The 18,244-nt window shown below is 35.2% G+C and overlaps 2 protein-coding genes across 4 annotated transcripts; one reads left to right on the forward strand and one right to left on the reverse strand.

Annotated features, from left to right (window-relative positions):
- Positions 1-333: 333 nt before the first annotated feature.
- LOC100811229 (UDP-N-acetylglucosamine transferase subunit ALG14 homolog) lies at positions 334-4,926 on the reverse strand. Of its 3 annotated transcripts, none has more exons than XM_006587534.4 (6): positions 4,473-4,926; positions 2,091-2,324; positions 1,868-2,007; positions 949-1,095; positions 807-866; positions 334-707 (listed from the first exon to the last, which is right to left on the reverse strand). In XM_006587534.4, the coding sequence occupies exons 2-6, from the start codon at positions 2,266-2,268 to the stop codon at positions 531-533; spliced, it is 702 nt and encodes a 233-aa protein (XP_006587597.3). In that variant the 5' UTR covers positions 2,269-2,324; positions 4,473-4,926; the 3' UTR covers positions 334-530. The 3 variants fall into 3 exon arrangements, with proteins under 3 accessions (XP_006587597.3, XP_040861011.1, XP_014617792.2); XM_041005077.1 differs by having other exon boundaries at positions 334-718; XM_014762306.3 differs by having other exon boundaries at positions 991-1,095; positions 4,473-4,909.
- A 2,162-nt stretch (positions 4,927-7,088) lies between these two features.
- Positions 7,089-16,781, forward strand: LOC100500662 (RWD, IBR and zinc finger domain-containing protein). Its single transcript, NM_001250634.3, has 7 exons — positions 7,089-7,598; positions 8,042-8,116; positions 8,233-8,749; positions 9,546-9,931; positions 15,519-15,754; positions 15,874-16,021; positions 16,339-16,781. Exons 1-7 carry the CDS (start codon positions 7,305-7,307, stop codon positions 16,465-16,467), a joined length of 1,785 nt encoding a protein of 594 aa, NP_001237563.2. The 5' UTR covers positions 7,089-7,304; the 3' UTR covers positions 16,468-16,781.
- The last annotated feature ends 1,463 nt before the right edge of the window (positions 16,782-18,244 follow it).

Here is an 18,244-nt window from a genome sequence, read left to right on the forward strand (position 1 = left end):
AAATGAAAGTTGATGTACCACTTAGTTTCTTTATTAGAAGCAACTGCCTAATATGAAAGAGAGAAGAGTAATCTGCAGCCTAAAAAAAATCCAACCAATTTTTTTAAATTTTTTGAAGATGCTTGTTGGATGAAAAATAACAGAAATCAATAATCTATCTGAAATAAAGAGTAATACCAATTTGGTCTAACGAATATTCCCGTCATCAAATTCAAGATCTAGGTGCTAGTTAGCAAGAAAAGTTAGAAAGTAAGCGATACTACTACAAAGAAAAAAATCTTTCTAAAGTCGAGTAATAGGTAGTTATCAAAAAACGGTTTCACACCCCACAAATTTGTATGTAATCAAAATCTCTTTGAATATCTTAATCTTCTTATCTTCCTTTGTCCTTTTGAAAAAACAAAGAATGGCAATCAATTAACCTATAAAAACACTTTGACAAATGCAGGGAGAACTTAAATATAATAATCAATACAACTATGAACCATGGAATGCAGCTTTTGCTTAATGATATTAAAGGAACCAATTGGTTACATGAGTCGACCAACATAGGTAGCCCGGGGATACTGTCGTTGCAGCTGTGGCCACTGAACAAAAAGTTGATCAGCCATCCGCAACTTGTACAGGAGCAGGCCACTCAAGGAGAGTCTTCTCACTCTTGCAATACTCTCAACGTAGAAAATTAATGACCATCTGATTCCCAGTACCTGCACAGAAGCTTGAACAATTTCAGTAGAATCATAAATTATCAAATGAAGTGGATAAATGAAATTATGGAAATGATAGAAGAATAAGGGAATATGAACCTTAAATATGAATGCAATAGCACAGAGGGGAATGCAAGTTCCAGGTCCATTGCAAAGTATCTGGACAGTAGCAATACAGAATCACTTCAAATTGTAACAAAATAAAATTAATAATAGAAGCAAAGAATGATAGACATGGTACCACTTCAGGTCTAATTTTAATCATTAGCCATAGCGCATGTACCATTGCAACTAAAGTAGTCCAAACGGAGGTTATATATGATTGACCAACTTCCCTACTCCGATATATCTTCATGAACTGTGCAGTATCAGTGACCCTTGTTGCATTCTGCAGTAAAATCTATTTCTGATCAGAATCTGTAAACCAGCAAGCAGAAGTGAAATTCAAAACCCATCAAGCTCTAATTAAAACTAACATATTGCATGTCAATAGAAGAAAATAGAAAACAGAAAAGGTCACGTTTTTTTTATCAGTTAGATAGATATATATTCTCTATTTCCTGTCCCCAAATCTGCAACTTGGAAAAGTTTGAGATTATCAAACCAGAAAGAATGGCAGAAATCAGCAAAAGAAACTATTGATACCATTCAAAAAATACGGACATTTTAATTTAGTATTCAAAAATAATTTCCATCAAGGATGATGGCAGTTTAAAGACTACAAAGTTCTTGTGACAATAAGCTATTATTGGATTCCTAGATACACTCCTGCAAGAAAACTATAAAGCATGGGGCAATGTTGCTTTGGATCTACCTATTCAAGCAACATTAGTAGTAGTCATGTTTCGAATCATCAGTCAAAGCTAATTATTGTCACATCTAAATATACAGGACTTCAGCCCATAATTTTCCTATAATTATCAAATGAAAACATAGACAAAATGTTAGAACACCTATTGCTATAGCCATCAACATACATCATTAATAATTTGATTCATATGTTGCAATAAAGGTGCACCAAGTTAAAAACTACCCAATTTATATTGTAGAACTCCCCCCCACCCCCACCAAAACACCCACACATACACACCAAAGTAAAAAAAGAAAAATAGAGTTCATTGGATAAAAGGTACTTCTAGAGACATAGCAAAAAATAGAACCTCAGCAGCCAGGGAATTCTCCAACAACTGAGCTTTTTGAAGACTCATATTATCAGTAGCAGCAGCAATGTAGAATCTTGGATTAAACCTATCTTTCTGTAGCACTACCAATAGATTAAGCATCTCAGCAGTATGACCACCTACAGCAGATAAACTATAAATTTGTGGAATTCTCATGAAATGTTTTGATATGGATGGAAAAGGAGGAAAAGTGAGTGCAAACCTGATCCTAAAATAATAAGGGTACTAACAGGTTTTGAAGCCCTTTTGCTCAAGGGCCTGCTGCTACGATATAAGACATAAAGGAGACGAACCAAAATCAAGGAGACAACAAAAATGGCACTTGAAAAGACAGCAATTGAAAATATACTAGAGAAGCTGCAGCCATTGCTTTTATCCATCAGAGGTAGCTTCAAGATATCAGTCACAGCTACACTTACATCTTCACTGCAGAATTCTGGAGAAAATCAATGTTGAAGATAATATTAGTTTCATAAGCATCTATTTATACTTACAAGTACATAACTGCGTATATGGAAAAGAGAGACACATTGCTAGAACAAACACTGCATACAAGACTAGATTTTGCATATGCAAGTGTAGGAGACTAGCCAAAGGGCAGAAACAGAAATACAATTAAGTGTACATACACAGTCACACACACACACACACACACATGAAGTTAAAACTTGGTGCATAATCTTGCCATATCAGATTACTCATCCTCCTCACAAATCTCAGCCATCACACCCCTACCAAGTGTGAGATCTTTAACTATCACGATCCCCTGTAGATTAGAAACTTTGCAACTGGGTTTTCTTTTACCAAAAATGGGCAACCAAGCCATTTGAAATCCACATAGGAAGTTGGTATGCATTCATTACCCATAACTCCAACAGTGGCACTGAGGCTTCATTAAAGATTAACCTTTTAATTTCTAGTCTTTCTCCTATAGATTCACTCATATTCATTCAGTCAAAATTTAGAGTAAACAAACAACTTGGTTCCTAAGCAAGGCATATAATATAGTGACTAATTCAATACTTCTTTGTTTTAAGTGCACTACTAATTGTTCATTTAATATTAAAGGCAAAGCTACACAAAGTTGCAGCAAATGGAACACTACTGCTCCAATGGCCCCGTTAATTGCTGTGCCAGCTTGTTTTAGTGAACGTGACATGTGATTGATTTTTTTGAGTTTTAACACATTAGGAATACAGAAGGACTAACAAGTGGTGTGATAGAAACTGGCCTAACATGGTATCTTAAAAAATAAAAGAACTAAATCAGTCACTGAAATATATATCCTTGTAACAAATTCACCTGACATGGCCTATATGTTTCATGAATCAAATTCATTGACTACTATTTACCAGGAAAACAATACCAGAACAAATACAGAAGCAGACAACCATTCATTTATGAAGTTTTTAACCTATTTAATTCTGCCAATAGGTTTTTAAAATGTCCAATACAGTTTGTAAAATCTCAATGGTAGAAGACGGGCAGCCAGCATGGTGCTAGAAAGATCTCAACGAGAGACCAATCTCATTAATATCTAAGTGTCAATAATTTGTGCCTATTAAGACACTGATATAAACTGGGTATTTTATTTAAAATAATAGGGAAAATCTCCCCCAAATCTAGCTTAAAACTTACAAAAATTTGAGCATCTGCACCTCTCTGGCCCAAATGCCCTGGACCTCTCTCAAATGACAAGTTGACCTACCTCCCATCCCCTCTACTATTTACTTTGTAATGTCCTACCCGTTCTAACTACCTCATTCCAACTGATTGGTTGAGTTGTTTAAAAAACAACCATTATTGAGGACATTGCACACCTAGAAAACCCATCATCATATAAAAAAAAAACTCATTTTTCTAACCAAGCCTGGAAAATGAAACCCAAATGAAATTTCCTGTGCTTTTTTTAGCCGATATGGAAAAAATACTATCTGTTCAAACTTCAAATTGCATTTACTAGGTTCAGAATTCAGAGGTCACAGTATTACGAAACACTGCGTGAGGGAACTAATCAATATCAAGAAATTCAGTTTGCACACAAGTGATTACGTGTGGAAGGGATTGGAAGAGATTGGAGCCGGAATTTCTTCACCGCAAAAGCAGAGAAGAAGCAATTCAGAGATTGAGGAAGGAAAAGTTACAGAGGGTGGAGGCTTAATCATCAGCATCATGCATTCCTTTCAAACTAAAAGGCATTTGGGATAGGTAAAGGCCAACAAACAAGTGAAACAGGACAAGAGGTAAAAATGAACAGGAATACATTCAATAGAAGGAAGGAAGGATAAAGTGGAATATCCTAACCTTCATAACAAGATTTAAAATTGTCAAAAAAAATTTATCTCTAACAAACTAAAAATGATACCATTAAAATAGAAAACAAATTTCAACCAACAACGCGAGTGTGTTAATAACTCCCAACTCTCAGCAAATCATATTCCATCGTAATTAACTCCCAACTCTCAACAAATTTCACGTTACACTGAATTTTAGCATATAATATTATTGAATTTACAAACAGATTACAACGACAGATCCAATACAAAATAAAATACATTATACAGATAACAGATGCGAATCTTACCGATCAAAGGCTCGGAATCGGCGAAAGCGACGTAAGACGGCGTGGGAACGCCTCTCTTCTATACTCAGAAGACGAAAATTTACCGAATCGCTCTAATTTCCTTCAAAATTTACAACACTATTTACATCTTTCAGAATTTTAGCCAGCTAGTCAAAAGGTATCAAATAGTATCTTTAAAAGAGAATATCCTTGCAAAGAAAATGAAAAGGGAAGAAGAAACTTTTTTTTTAATAAATAAACTAACAAGGAACATTGTCAAAAAAAAAACAAAAAAACTAAGTAATAACTAACGTTTATATAAAAAAAATTGATTTGTGTTTACAACTTTAACAATACAATCATTGTCAGTTGTATTTTTTTTTTTTATGTAAAAAATTTCAGAGGAGAAGACGATGGTCCAGTCTAAGATAGAAAAACCTTCGGCTCAAAAAATGTCTCGCTACTTCTCAGTTGTTTCATAAATTTTTTTTTATAGAATATGTATAAGAGTTATATAACGAATATATTTTCTTTTTAGAAATTAAAATTATCTTTTATTGTTTTTCTTTTCATTTTTCTAAATAATTTTCATTTTTCTTCTTGGAATTAGGAGGCCGAAAAAGATGAAATGTTTGCTCTATCTCAAGATTTACTATTTGCGGCTCTGGTAGCTTTTTCTCTTGAATAAATTAATTAATTAAGAAAATAAAAAATCTATAAATAGTATTTACTACCAAGGGTCAACCTTTTGTTGGATTGAAGATTATAAGAGAAGTTTCTATAATTTAATAATAGAAGTTGAATACTTTAACAGTGTGGGTTCTATCTAACTTTGACATGCCTTTCGAGATTAGTTATGATGTCTTTTATTTGGGATTGAATTGTGTACTAATGCATTATGGGAAGGTTATGACATATGCATTTCGATAGATGAAAATGTGTAAGAGAAACTAGCCTACACATGATTTGAAATTGGCTGCAATGGTGTTTGCTTTGAGAATATAGAGACGTCACTCTTTTTAAGAAAAGGTTGACATGTTAAGTGATTTCATGAGTTTAAAGTATTTGTTGAACATAAGAAAGGGATGTTGTGGGAAGATCTTGAAAGACTGATTTTCAGTTGATGTATCACCTAGGCAAGGCAAACATAGTAGTGAATGCTCTAAGTAGAAATATAAATTATGTGTTCGTTTTGACGGTGAAAGAGTTAAAATGAGTGAAAAAGTTTAAAGATATAAATTTATATATAGAGATGGATCATGATCACTTTAGTTGTGACATAATTACATTATAAAGTGTAATTTTCTTGAGACCGCAAGGGAGAATAGTTGTTAAACTCAACTTTGTGCAAGACGAATAAGTTGTTGAGGACTAATAAAGTCGTAGACTTCAATTTAGGAGATGATGTTATCTTAAGATTCACGGTTAGAGTTTGTGTATCTTAGGACTCAAAAATAAGACAACTCGTCTTAGATCAAAGTTAAAAGAGTATGAAGTTATGTCACAATTTGTGGTGGTTTGGTATGAAGAGGAATGTGGTAGAATATATGACGACTTGTCAAAAAGCTAATGGCATCAAGGATATGTTGGTTTGTTGGTATGAAGAGGAATGTGGTAGAATATATGACGACTTGTCAAAAAGCTAATGGCATCAAGGATATGTTGGTTTGTTGCAAACGATGGAAGTTCCTAAATGAAAATGGAGTAATATCATCATGGATTTTGTTGTGTGTTTCCTATGACAATAAATGTGTTTAATGTTGTATAGGTCATTGTTCATAGGTTGTGAAGTATGCTTACTTCTTACCTATTAACATTATGTATTTTCTTTAGAGATTGACTTAATCATATATAAAAAAGTTTTTACACGGAATACCTTCGAACATCACATATGATGGAGATTTGAGGTTCACATCAAGATTTTAGTAGAGTTTGTATTGGGTATTAGGCACAAAGTCATGACTTAGTTCTACTTATCACCACAAATCAATGGTCATTCCAAGAGTATAATTTAGTCACTTAAGAATGTGTTTGGATCATCTTGGTAGTTAAGATGAAATTCTACCTTGAGTAAAATCCACCTACAATAATAATATTAACATAAGTATTGAGATGTCATTAATTAAAGTCTTGTATGATGGGAGGTGCAAGACATTGCGATATTAGTATCAAGATGATAAGCACCAATATGTTGTATCGGAGTTGATAGAATAAACGATATATAAAGATAAAAAAGAATTAAAGAAATATGAAGATTGTCCAAAATTGTTAACAAATATAAGAAACCTCTTGATTTTGAAAAAGATAATCATTTTTTCTAATTAGTCATATTTGCTATAGATGTAGGTAGGAGAAAAAACCCCTTCATTAGACCCTACTAAATTAACTCCTAAATAAAGTAATACATTTTGTATAATTTAGTTTTTTTTTATAATTATCATAATTTATAAAAAAAATCAATTAAAAGTTAATTTTTAGAAAGTTATAAGTAATATCAATCAAATGATATTTTTCTGATGAACACTAAACATATGATAATATTAAATTTTATCTTATTTTTATCCTGGTGGCATAGCCTATTAAATCTTATTTTGACCACTAAACCAGTCATAACTCATAAGAAGGACGGTCTTGATGGAATTAAGATTAAGATATACAGTATTTTACAACTAAGAAAGAACAAAATAAAGTGCCAATGCAACAGCGCGCGGCGGAAGACTCCTCCTCCTTCACTCCGAACCCTTCTTCTCCTCACCAAAATTTTGGCCAACCAAACCACCGCAAGCCCGCACGTAGGAACCGAGGTCCACAACAGCACCACCACCACCAGACTTGCAATACCGTGTCGTCAGCATGCCCGAACCGGCTCCTTCTTCTTCCAATTCTCACTCCGTGGAGGACAATGTAAACGTTGAAGCCACTGGCACGCCGCAAAATCGCCATAACAAGGACGGTGCCGGTGCCTCCGAGATCAACACCGTTGACGGCTCCGATCGCGTGGCTAGTTCAAGCAAGGCCGAGGAAGGAGACGGTGATGATAATGATGATTATATTCAAGCCAGGGTTGATAAGTTGCTCTGTAAAATCGAGGAACCTGAATTGTCCGAGGAACAGATCAGAATCAATGATCAATCGCAGCAAGATGAGGTAGAAATAACGCTGTAGAATCGAAATCGGAATTAGTGTTTCAGCTAGTGTTTTGTACTAAAGTTAGGACCAAGCTTAGATGTAGTTGCTTTGGTGTTTTTGACTTTTTGTTTATGTTCTCCTATGAATTTTAGTTTTACTTCGGTAACTATGTAGATATAATTTCTTAGGTGCTTTTAATAACGTTTTCCAATCAAATAGTAGCTTCATTTCGGTAATCTATGTTAACCTTTGATGCAAATCTTAGTATTACGCAATTTACTCAGGTGAAACTCTAATTTTGATTGGAGAACAGTACTGCATTCTAAGTTTTGTAGGTTATTAATAGCTAAAACTCGATTCTCATTGAAAAACACGGGGAAAAAACACTTAAGAACTTCATTTAAGTTTTGTCGTATTGATTTGATGCAGAAGTATTATGGCACGTGATTTCTATTTTGTAGATACTTGTGGTGGAGTCAATTTATGGAGAAAACGTTTTCAGCCTTGAGAGGTGGAAAGGCCTGCGTTGTTTTCAGGTGTTGCTGCTGTAAACCTAATAATATAGTTTTGGCTTAGTTTTGTTACAATGAAGATTCTCTGAAACCTAATACTGACTCTGTTATTATTTCTTTTTTTTTTTTCCCTTCCTCAGATACATATAAATGTTGATGTTTTGGGTGAAATTGCCATTACTGCTAACCTAAACTCTATCAATCAACTTGAGACTCTAAGCAGCAATTCAGATGAGTTCTTGTACACTTTCAAAGTTCAATATCTACCACCAATTGTTTTGACGTGTTTATTACCTAAGTCGTACCCAAGCGACCAACCACCTATTTTTACACTCTCTGTTAAGTGGTTGGAACCTGTGAAGATTCTGAATCTGTGCTACAAGTTGGATTCAATATGGGAAGAACAACAGGGTCAGGAAGTGATTTACCCTTGGGTAGAATGGTTACATAGTTCTTCTCTTTCTCATCTGGGATTTGATGAGGAAATCATACTTGGGCCTTATGGCATGAATTATGTCCAGGATGAGCGTGTTATTTCAGGAGCTGAATGCATTGATGTTGATATTCCTTTTTTACGAAGTTACAACGATGAGAGACACAATGAGAACTTCCTCAAAGAATTGCATGATTGTAACATTTGCTTTAGTGAATATGCAGGTAAATTCCTATTTGTGCCTGATAATTTATACACACTATTACTCTTCAAAGGAAAGCCTGACTTGGTCTTACACAAAGTTGCAACTAATTTTAAATTTCAGCTTATACCATTACCATCACAATTCACAACAGAGTTACCTTCTCTTGTTGAGACTTGGGACTGTATGTCTGTTCATCACTGTTTATAAACAGTTCTTTAAACTTCATTGTGGTGAATCATTAACAGTTTGACTTATTGTAATAATTGGTGCTTTATTATTTGGTAGGGTATCAATACATAAGTTTTATTTTGTTCTAAACTAATTATCCAAGCATACACATATTTGACTAACCTATGCTAGCTTATGTTGTAGTAGACTAATATGAACATTTTCATGTTGTTAAATGAAACCAGATGTTTGGCTAGTTTTGCTCTAAATCAAGTCCATGGCTTCATGCCATTTCAATCCCAATATTGCTTTTGACCTTATATTAAATCCCTTTACAGTCTTTGCTCTGGTTGTAAAATGGATCTTACTCCTTGCCTATTCTATATTTTTTTGCCCCATCTTATGGACTTTATAATTCTATATGTGGAAAAGCTAATGCTATACCACATTACCACTTGAGCTAATACAATGCTACATCTTTCTATTGACATGCATGGATATTATCGTTTGCATTGTTGGCCTCTAAAGAAGTTTTCTTTTAACTATGCTTTATTACTTATTTGTAAGACTTGATTCTGCTTTTTTCTCCATGTTTGCTCAAATAGAGTTAATATTGAACATGGTTCTTATGTCTGCCACTTTACCAGGCTCTCAGTTCATCCGGTTACCATGTGAGCATTTTTTTTGCCTCAAATGCTTGCAGACCTTTGCCCAGATACATGTAAAGGAAGGCACTGTTAGTAATCTTAAATGTCCTGAAGCAAAATGTGCAATTATGATTCCTCCTGGCCTTTTAAAACAATTGCTGGATGACACAGATTATGAGCGCTGGGAATCCATGATGTTGGAAAAAACACTTGCATCAATGTCTGATGTTGTTTATTGTCCAAGGTGTGAAACACCCTGCATAGAGGATGAAGACCAGCATGCTCAATGCCCAAAATGTTACTTTAGCTTTTGTACCCTTTGCAGGGAACGACGCCATGTTGGCATAGCATGCATGAGTCTAGATATGAAGCTTCAGATTTTGCAGGTATGGTATTTGAATCCATAATCAGACAAATGGTTTAGTTGTCAACTTGTCATAGATCACAGGCATGATTTTTTTTATTTTTTTTTTTGGTGAATACAGAGGTATGTATTCTTATAACCAGCATTTACTTATATTTTAAAGGTGTATTATATGCTAAAATGTATTTGATTGATGATGAAAATTTTCAAACTTTTAATGAGAACTATTAATTTAATGTTAGATTGATAGTGTCAATAAAAAAATATTGAGTGGTGTAAGTTTAACAATACTTACTCCTATAGTAAGCAGATCTCTACAGCTCCACCCATATGTAGCTGCTTTTGAAATTCAATATCTTAATTACTAGCTTTTTTTGCCTTATCTTTGAGCCCAAGAGATCAAAGAGAATTGAGAAAACTAATAGAGTGAGATTGATTGAAAATGAGGATGATGCAAAAAATGTGTGATACATGCTCTATTTGTAGAGCTTATTAGTAACTAACAACTAACAAATTAACTAATCAACCTTACAACTAAATAACTACTCTTAATTAACTAGCAACCTCTAACCACCCCCAAATGTGTGATTGATCCTGTCATTGTCTTGATTTGAGTCTAGTCTGTTGCTAGTTACTATTGCTCTTGATGTTCAAAAGGTATGTATTTTGACACGTCTTTCTATTCTATTATCATTTTTCTTGATTTTTGGCTGTAATTATTTAACCAAAAAAATGCCTCCAGTTTTCTGATTTTTGTCCTTATTATTGTTAAACTCAGAAAAGGTTAGGCCAAAAACTGCTGCTCCTCATAGAGATTTCTCATATAAATACACTTTAATTACAATCTGTCAAGCTGATTTTCAGCCCAATAAATAGCTAAACTGCCATATACACAATTACAGCTAATTATCCTGATTTTCAGCCCAATAAAATAGCTAAACTGCCATATATACAATTACAGCTAATTATCCTAATTAAGAGAGTAATTGTTACAAATAAATGTGCAATCCCATACAATTTGCTGTGACATTTAATTCCGTGCTGTGACATTTAATTCCGTTGACATCCCCCCTCAAATTGATGCCCGGAAATCGACTAGCATCAATTTGCTAAGTAGAAAATTGTGTCGCTGACGTGTTAATGTTTTAGTGAAAATGTCAGCTATTTGAATGGAAGTTGAGATGTGTGGTAGACTGATGACTCTTCGATCATAGGCATCGCGAATAGAGTGACAGTCAACCTCAATATGTTTAGTCCGTTCATGGTAAACTGGATTCGCTGCAATCTGTATGGCACTGGTGTTGTCAGCATGCAGCGGAGTTGGTTGTGCTTGAGAGAATCCAAGCACTGTGAGGAGACCACGCAGCCATATTATTTCGGAACAAGCGGCAGACATCGCGCGATATTCTGCTTCAGTGGAGGACTTTGAGACTGAATCTTGTTTCTTACATTTCCATGAAATAGGAGCATTCCCTAGGAACATACACCAGCCAGTAGTGGATTTTCTTGTGTTTGGACAACCAGCCCAATCAGCATCACTGTATGCTTGGAGTTGTATGGAGGAATCAGCAGGAAAAAACAGACCATGCTTTGGGGTGCCAAGGAGGTATCTAATGATCCGTTTTACTGCTGAAAGATGCAAATGCCTCGGAGATTGCATGAACTTACTCACGGTGTGGACAACAAAAGAAATATTTGGGCGAGTGATAGTTAGATAGATGAGACTTCCCACGAGCTTGCGATAGTGAGTGGGATCATCAAGAAGTTCACCTTCATCTCTCCGATATTTAACATTAACTTCCATGGGAGTGTCAACAGGGGTGGCATTTGGGAGTCCAGCTAGTTGAACCAAGTCTTGAATATACTTGTGCTGACATAGAGAAATGCCTTGGTGATGATAATGCACCTCTAAACCCAAGAAATAAGTGAGATGACCTAAGTCTTTCATCTGAAAGGTTGAATGCAACTGATTTTTTATTCTAGAAACAGCATCTTGATCTGAACCAGTGACCACAATGTCATCCACATAAACAAGAAGCACCACGATGCCTTTAGGAGTCCTTTGTAGGAAAAGAGAGGGATCATACTGACTTTGAGTGAATTCAAAAATAAGTAGTGTCGAGCGAAACTTTTCAAACCATACTCTTGGTGCCTGTTTTAATCCATATAAAGAGCGTTTCAGTTTGCAAACAGTATTAGGTGAAGGGGTAGGCATACCATTAGGAAGCTTGATGTAAACTTCCTCCTTAAGGTCACCGTGAAGGAATGCGTTTTTGACATCCATTTGATGTAGTGGCCAAGATTGTGAGGCAGCAAGAGCAAGAATAGTGCGCACAGTTGTCATCTTGGCGACCGGTGCAAAAGTCTCATCATAGTCCAGTCCATATTGTTGCTTATTTTCAAGCACAACTAAACGAGCTTTGTAACGATCTATGGATCCATCCGAACGCAGCTTTATAGAGAATACAAACTTGCTACTTAAAGGCTTAACAGATGTGGGACATGGGACTATATCCCATGTTTGATTTTCTTCCAATGCTAGAAGTTCAGTTTCAATAGCTTTCTGCCAACAAGCATTCTTCATGGCCTGGCTATAAGAGGAAGGGATAGGAATAGAGGATAATGAGGCTGTCATGGAATGGATATACCTGTCTGGGGGCTTAATAATGCGTGAGCTGCGTCTTGGAGGAGCTGGTTCTGGTTCTTCTACTGGATCAGCAGCCAAGGAATTATCTCGAAGGGGCCCTTGAGGTTCTGTCTGTTGATTTTGGTTTGCAGTGCTACGTCTGCTGTAGGTCAAGAGAGGTTTAGGAGATGGTTCTCCTGCATGAGAGTTAGAAAACAATGGCAAAACAGAAATTGGAGAAGAGGTAAGGTCAGGATATGATGCAAAAAAGTATACATTTTCTTGGAAAATGACATTTCTAGATACTCGAATCCTACGGATGGTAGGATCATAACATAGAAAACCCTTTTGATGAGGAGAATATCCAAGAAAGGCACATTCAACAGATTGTGCAGTGAGCTTGGTGCGTTCTCTTGGAGGAAGATGGACATAACACACACAACCAAAGATACGAAGATTTGAGTAATTGGGTGGATGACCATATAACCGATTGAAAGGGGATTCATTACCTATTGATGGAGATGGCAATCGGTTGATAAGATGAACTGCAGTGGAGAGGGCTTCACACCAAAAATGTGATGGCACATGAGACTCCAGCAAAAGGGTGCAGACAACATCAAGCAAATGGCGATTTTTTCTTTCCGCTACCCCATTTTGTTGTGGAGTTGAGGGGCATGACCTTTGGGATACAATGTCATTGGATTGCAAGAAGTCCTGAAATGAGTGTGACATTTATTCTCCCCCATTATCAGAGCGAAAGATTTTTATTTTTGACGAAAATTGGGTCTGAACAAAGGCATGAAAAAATTTGAAAGTGGAAAAGACTTCATCTTTTGATCGCAGAAAATAGACCCAAGTGAAGCGACTATAATCATCAATAAAAGTTATGAAATATTTATAATGAGCATGAGATATAACCGGTGCCACCCCCCAAACATCACTGTGGATGATTTCAAAAGGTTGTGTTACATTAGACTGATGTGTTGGAAAAGGCAGAATTTTACTTTTACCAAGTTTACAAGGAATACAATCAAAGTGAACAGCATTGAGAGATGAATTGTGTTTATTTCCAAGATAATTAGATTTGAGCAAGTCATGAAGTACATTTGCGTTTGAATGTCCAAGACGCTTATGCCACACTTGGTAATCAACAATAGCAGAATTACAAGAAACTAAAGGCAAAGAAAGACTGGAAGGCAATGAGAATTGGATTGGGAAAAGGCGTCCAACTTTAGGCCCCTTCGCGATTATCTTCCCTGAGTGTTGATCCTGCACAAGACAACCAGACTGTGAGAATTGTACTTGACAATCATTGTCAACTAATTGACCAACTGAAATAAGATTACTAGTGAGACCAGGAGAAACAAAAACATTGGTTAGAGATGGAGAAATATCACCAGTGGCTGTGATAGGCAAAGGATTTCCATCAGCGGTGTGTATCTTAAGGTCTCCAAGATATTTTTTGATATTAGTAAGAAATTGAGCATTGTTGGTCATGTGGTTGGAAGCCCCCGAATCAAAATACCAAGGGGGAGAGGATTTACCTGAGATTCCTAAAGCAGAGAATGCTGAAATGATCATTTGTTGAACCATTTCAGGGGTCATAGTCGGAGCAGGATCAGGAGCTTGTTGCTGAACAGGTGTTGGATTTACTGAATTATTAGGAACAGATGAATCAACTGAGGCTGTAAAAGCTGTGACATTTCGCTTGGGTGGCCTTATGGGGCATTCTTTAATAATATGTCCATCCTTTTTGCAGTAGTTGCAGAATTTGTTCGGACAGTTAGAAGCATAATGTCCAAATTGCTTGCAACAGAAACATTGAACAGTACGCATGTCATGGCTTTTTGGTTTTCCTCGGGCCACATATGCCACTGGAACAATAGCGGATTTGTGATCTTCAATGATGGACTGTGTAAGGAGGCGCTGTTCTTCACGCAACAGAGCATTAAAACATGCATCCAGTGATGGTACATGATTTCTATGCATGAGGTTGGACCGAATACCTTCAAAATCAGATCTCAATTTCATAAGAAATTGATCACGTTTAGTAGTTTCATGAACTGTTTGGACTGAATTGAGGCCTTCAGAAGGCAAGTCCGCATAAACTATATCAGTGTATTCAGCCCAAAGATTTATGAATTGAGAGTAAAAATCAGAGATGGAGAGACTATCCTGTTTAAAGGTAGCGATGTCGTGTTCAAGCTGAAACCTTCGAGCTTCATTGTTCTGACTGTAGACTTTCTTCAAGTAATTCCACATTGTGGCTGCTGTCTTGTAAGGCCGAAGATTCAGGACAATGTTGGGATCGACAGAGCCTAGGATCCAGGCCATGACTTGAGCATCTTTGACTGTCCATTTGGCGTGTTCAACCTTAGCTGTGTCTTTGTCAGGGACGGGAGAGCTGCTGTCAACATGACCCCATAAGTCTTTTCCAGTGACAAAGATCTAGAATTGGAATGCCCAAGCTGAGTAGTTTTTGCCATTAAGGCGAACCAAGAGAACATCATACTTTTCGGTAGACATGAAACAAGGGATGGTAATCTGGACTGGGAAAGAAATGACCAAGAAACAGAAAAAAACAAGGACTTGGAGAGAACTGGAACTTGGACAAGGCTGAAAGAACAAGGAAAGAAGTGCAGACTAGGGTCTTGGATCGAAACCTAGGCTGATACCATGTTAAACTCAGAAAAGGTTAGGCCAAAAACTGCTGCTCCTCATAGAGATTTCTCATATAAATACACTTTAATTACAATCTGTCAAGCTGATTTTCAGCCCAATAAATAGCTAAACTGCCATATACACAATTACAGCTAATTATCCTGATTTTCAGCCCAATAAAATAGCTAAACTGCCATATATACAATTACAGCTAATTATCCTAATTAAGAGAGTAATTGTTACAAATAAATGTGCAATCCCATACAATTTGCTGTGACATTTAATTCCGTGCTGTGACATTTAATTCCGTTGACAATTATAGGACCGTCAAAATTTGTCTCAATTAAAGGAAGATCAAAAGCGAAGGGAACGTGAAAAGATCAATGAAATGCTCAATATGAAAGAAATTCATCGTGATTCCAAGCTGTGCCCTTCTTGTGACATGGCAATTTCTCGAACTGAAGGTTGTAACAAAATGAAATGTGGTAACTGTGAACAATACTTCTGTTACCGCTGCAACAAAGCAATTGATGCATCAGATCCATATGGACATTTCAGGTATTTGGCTTTTTAAAAGCACTGTAAAAATACTTTTACTTGATTTGCATCTGCCCAAGATTCAATGTAAAAAATTCTTCTGGAACTTGTATTTGTTTCTTTTTTTTTATTCATTCAAGGGATGGTTCATGTGAATTGTTCCCACGAGAAATGGTTGATTCCTGGGAAGAGCGCATTAATCATCGCCAGGCGGTAGGACAACTACAGGCTGAGCTCTTTCCTCAACATGGCTTGGCGTGTCCTAGTTGTCGTCAATATAATCCAAAGGTGAGTAAAGCTTTGTGTTTGTTCCTTACAAAAACATGGCACGAAAGTATTTGTTGAATGTATTTGATTATTGTTGAATTACTGAATTAGTGGAGTCTATGACTTTGATTGGGATTAAATATTATGCATTTGGTTAGCCTATGATATACCTGTGGTGAACTCTATTTTACTATCTACTACAGAAGTGACCTTCCAGTTTTCATATTGTATTACTACAGAAGTGAACTTCTATTTTACTGTCTATTTTGTTGTTTGGAGGACAGTTTCTCTGTCATCACTAACAACTTTCTCTATTGCCATTTTGAATTCTTCAACAGATTGGAAATAATAATCACTTGTTTTGCTGGGCATGCCAACGCCATTACTGCTACTTATGCAAAGCGATTGTCAGGCGTGGCACTAAGCATTATGGACCAAAGGGCTGCAAACAGCACTCTGAGGGATAGTATAAGCACAATCCCTTAGAATGTTACAGGTTCAATACGTTCTTCCAGACTGGTGAAGCCACTGTGATCAAATGCAAAGGTGGAAACCATCTGCTAAAAGTTCAGTGAGTTTCAATTGTATTTTGTAACAAAATAAAATCAATATGAATAGGATGTGTTTCAATTACATTTGGATTTCGGAAGAGGTAGTGTAAAAGGGTTAATTATATGGCTGTAATGGGAGTAAAGCCGAGTCATTTTTTTTTAAAAAATATTCTCTACCTCATTTTTATTGTTTTTCCGATACGTCGTCTATAACATTATTGATTTTCCAATCCGAAAGCACAAAAGTAAATAAAGATGAATGACAGCACTCGTAAAGAACAATTACATAGAACCCCAAAGCACCAAAACATGATGTAAGAAGCCACTCGGTTTATCCCTTTTGCAACAGCTTCAATTAATGAATTCTTTGATGATGACGGACCCTGTCGACTACTCCTCTTTTACGAGAATCTCAGCGATCCTACACAGAATAAAGAAAAAGTGTCAGTTTTGTTTGGTTTTCCCAGACAGGCTTTGATTTTGCAATGTCTTGGTAATTTTTAGTTACATAATTGACTGAAGAATCAACTTCACCGCTTGGTTCTAGTTCTAAAGTTATTGTCAAAGCTAATATCACCAAGAGAGATTTTGAGTTGAACCTCTTGTGAATGAAAAAAAAGGATCATGATCACCCGTGATTTACAAAAGTCCAGCATGATTGTGCTATATGTACTTCAAGCTAGTAGAGTAGCATTCAACAATTAAATCCGAAGTGAAAATATAATGTAATCAAATGATTTGTTTTATAAATTCAATTACAACAAATTGATAATCTAAAAGTTTTTTTTATATAATAATCAAGTTATAGATTTGCATGTATGAGAAAGTGATATCTAAAGTGATTTTTAATTGATTGATAGTATAACTATCAATCTATCAACTTTAAAATAAATAATAGTATATATGTAAATCAACTTTAAAATAAATAATAGTATATATGTAATGATAGTGTAAGCACTTTTTACACATAATGATTTTTATAGTTATTACCTTAAAACTTATACTAAGAAATAATTTTAATTAGTTCACAGTGTAATTTTTTTATCTTGATAATGCACAGTACGTCTATTAAACTCCAAAATTATTTCTTTTTTTATCCTTACTTTTTATTCAAAATTTTTAATAAATTAAATATACTATTTTTAATTTTATGTGCAACTTTATTCTATTTTAAAACACATCAAACATAATATAAATTTCATATATTCTATCTCATTCTAATATACCTATCGAAATAAAATACTCTTCTTTTAATACCACATTTTGGGTTATTATTTTATGCAAATTTTCTTATTTTTTACTATTAAAATTTTACACTTGTGAAAATAAAAGGATGTTAGTTCATAAAGAAAACAGAACAATTAGTATGTACTACACAATAGTATGCATAAAAACTAACTCAATTTTTTTAAAAAAAAATAAAGCACTCACGGATATTTAAGTTTTTTTTTTCTTTCAATATATGGAGTGGAACTAAAGACCTAAAAAATAATTATCATATAAGTGTAATGAAAACTGTAGGTCAATTCTTAAAGAAAGTAATTACCATATATACAATAACATGGATAAATTTTGACTCAAAAATTGATTCTTTTTTCAATAAAACGCTCTTAGACAAAATGTAATCTGATAATATTCTAAAGATTTTTTTTTTCAATATATGAACAAAAGAACTCACTCTCAAAAACTTCAT

The sequence above is a fragment of the Glycine max genome, chromosome 9 (genome assembly GCF_000004515.6).
Source record: "Glycine max cultivar Williams 82 chromosome 9, Glycine_max_v4.0, whole genome shotgun sequence".
Taxonomy (NCBI): domain Eukaryota; kingdom Viridiplantae; phylum Streptophyta; class Magnoliopsida; order Fabales; family Fabaceae; genus Glycine; species Glycine max.

Coding starts and splice junctions, on each gene's coding strand:
- LOC100811229 (XM_006587534.4), bottom strand. CDS start 2,268: ATGGATAAAAGCAATGGCTGCAGCTTCTCTAGTATATTTTCAATTGCT. Junction 1,096..1,867: donor AGAATTCCCTGGCTGCTGAG/GTTCTATTTTTT, acceptor ATTTTACTGCAG/AATGCAACAAGGGTCACTGA. Junction 867..948: donor TTAAAATTAGACCTGAAGTG/GTACCATGTCTA, acceptor GCTACTGTCCAG/ATACTTTGCAATGGACCTGG.
- LOC100500662 (NM_001250634.3), top strand. CDS start 7,305: ATGCCCGAACCGGCTCCTTCTTCTTCCAATTCTCACTCCGTGGAGGAC. Junction 7,599..8,041: donor ATCAATCGCAGCAAGATGAG/GTAGAAATAACG, acceptor TCTATTTTGTAG/ATACTTGTGGTGGAGTCAAT. Junction 16,022..16,338: donor GTCGTCAATATAATCCAAAG/GTGAGTAAAGCT, acceptor ATTCTTCAACAG/ATTGGAAATAATAATCACTT.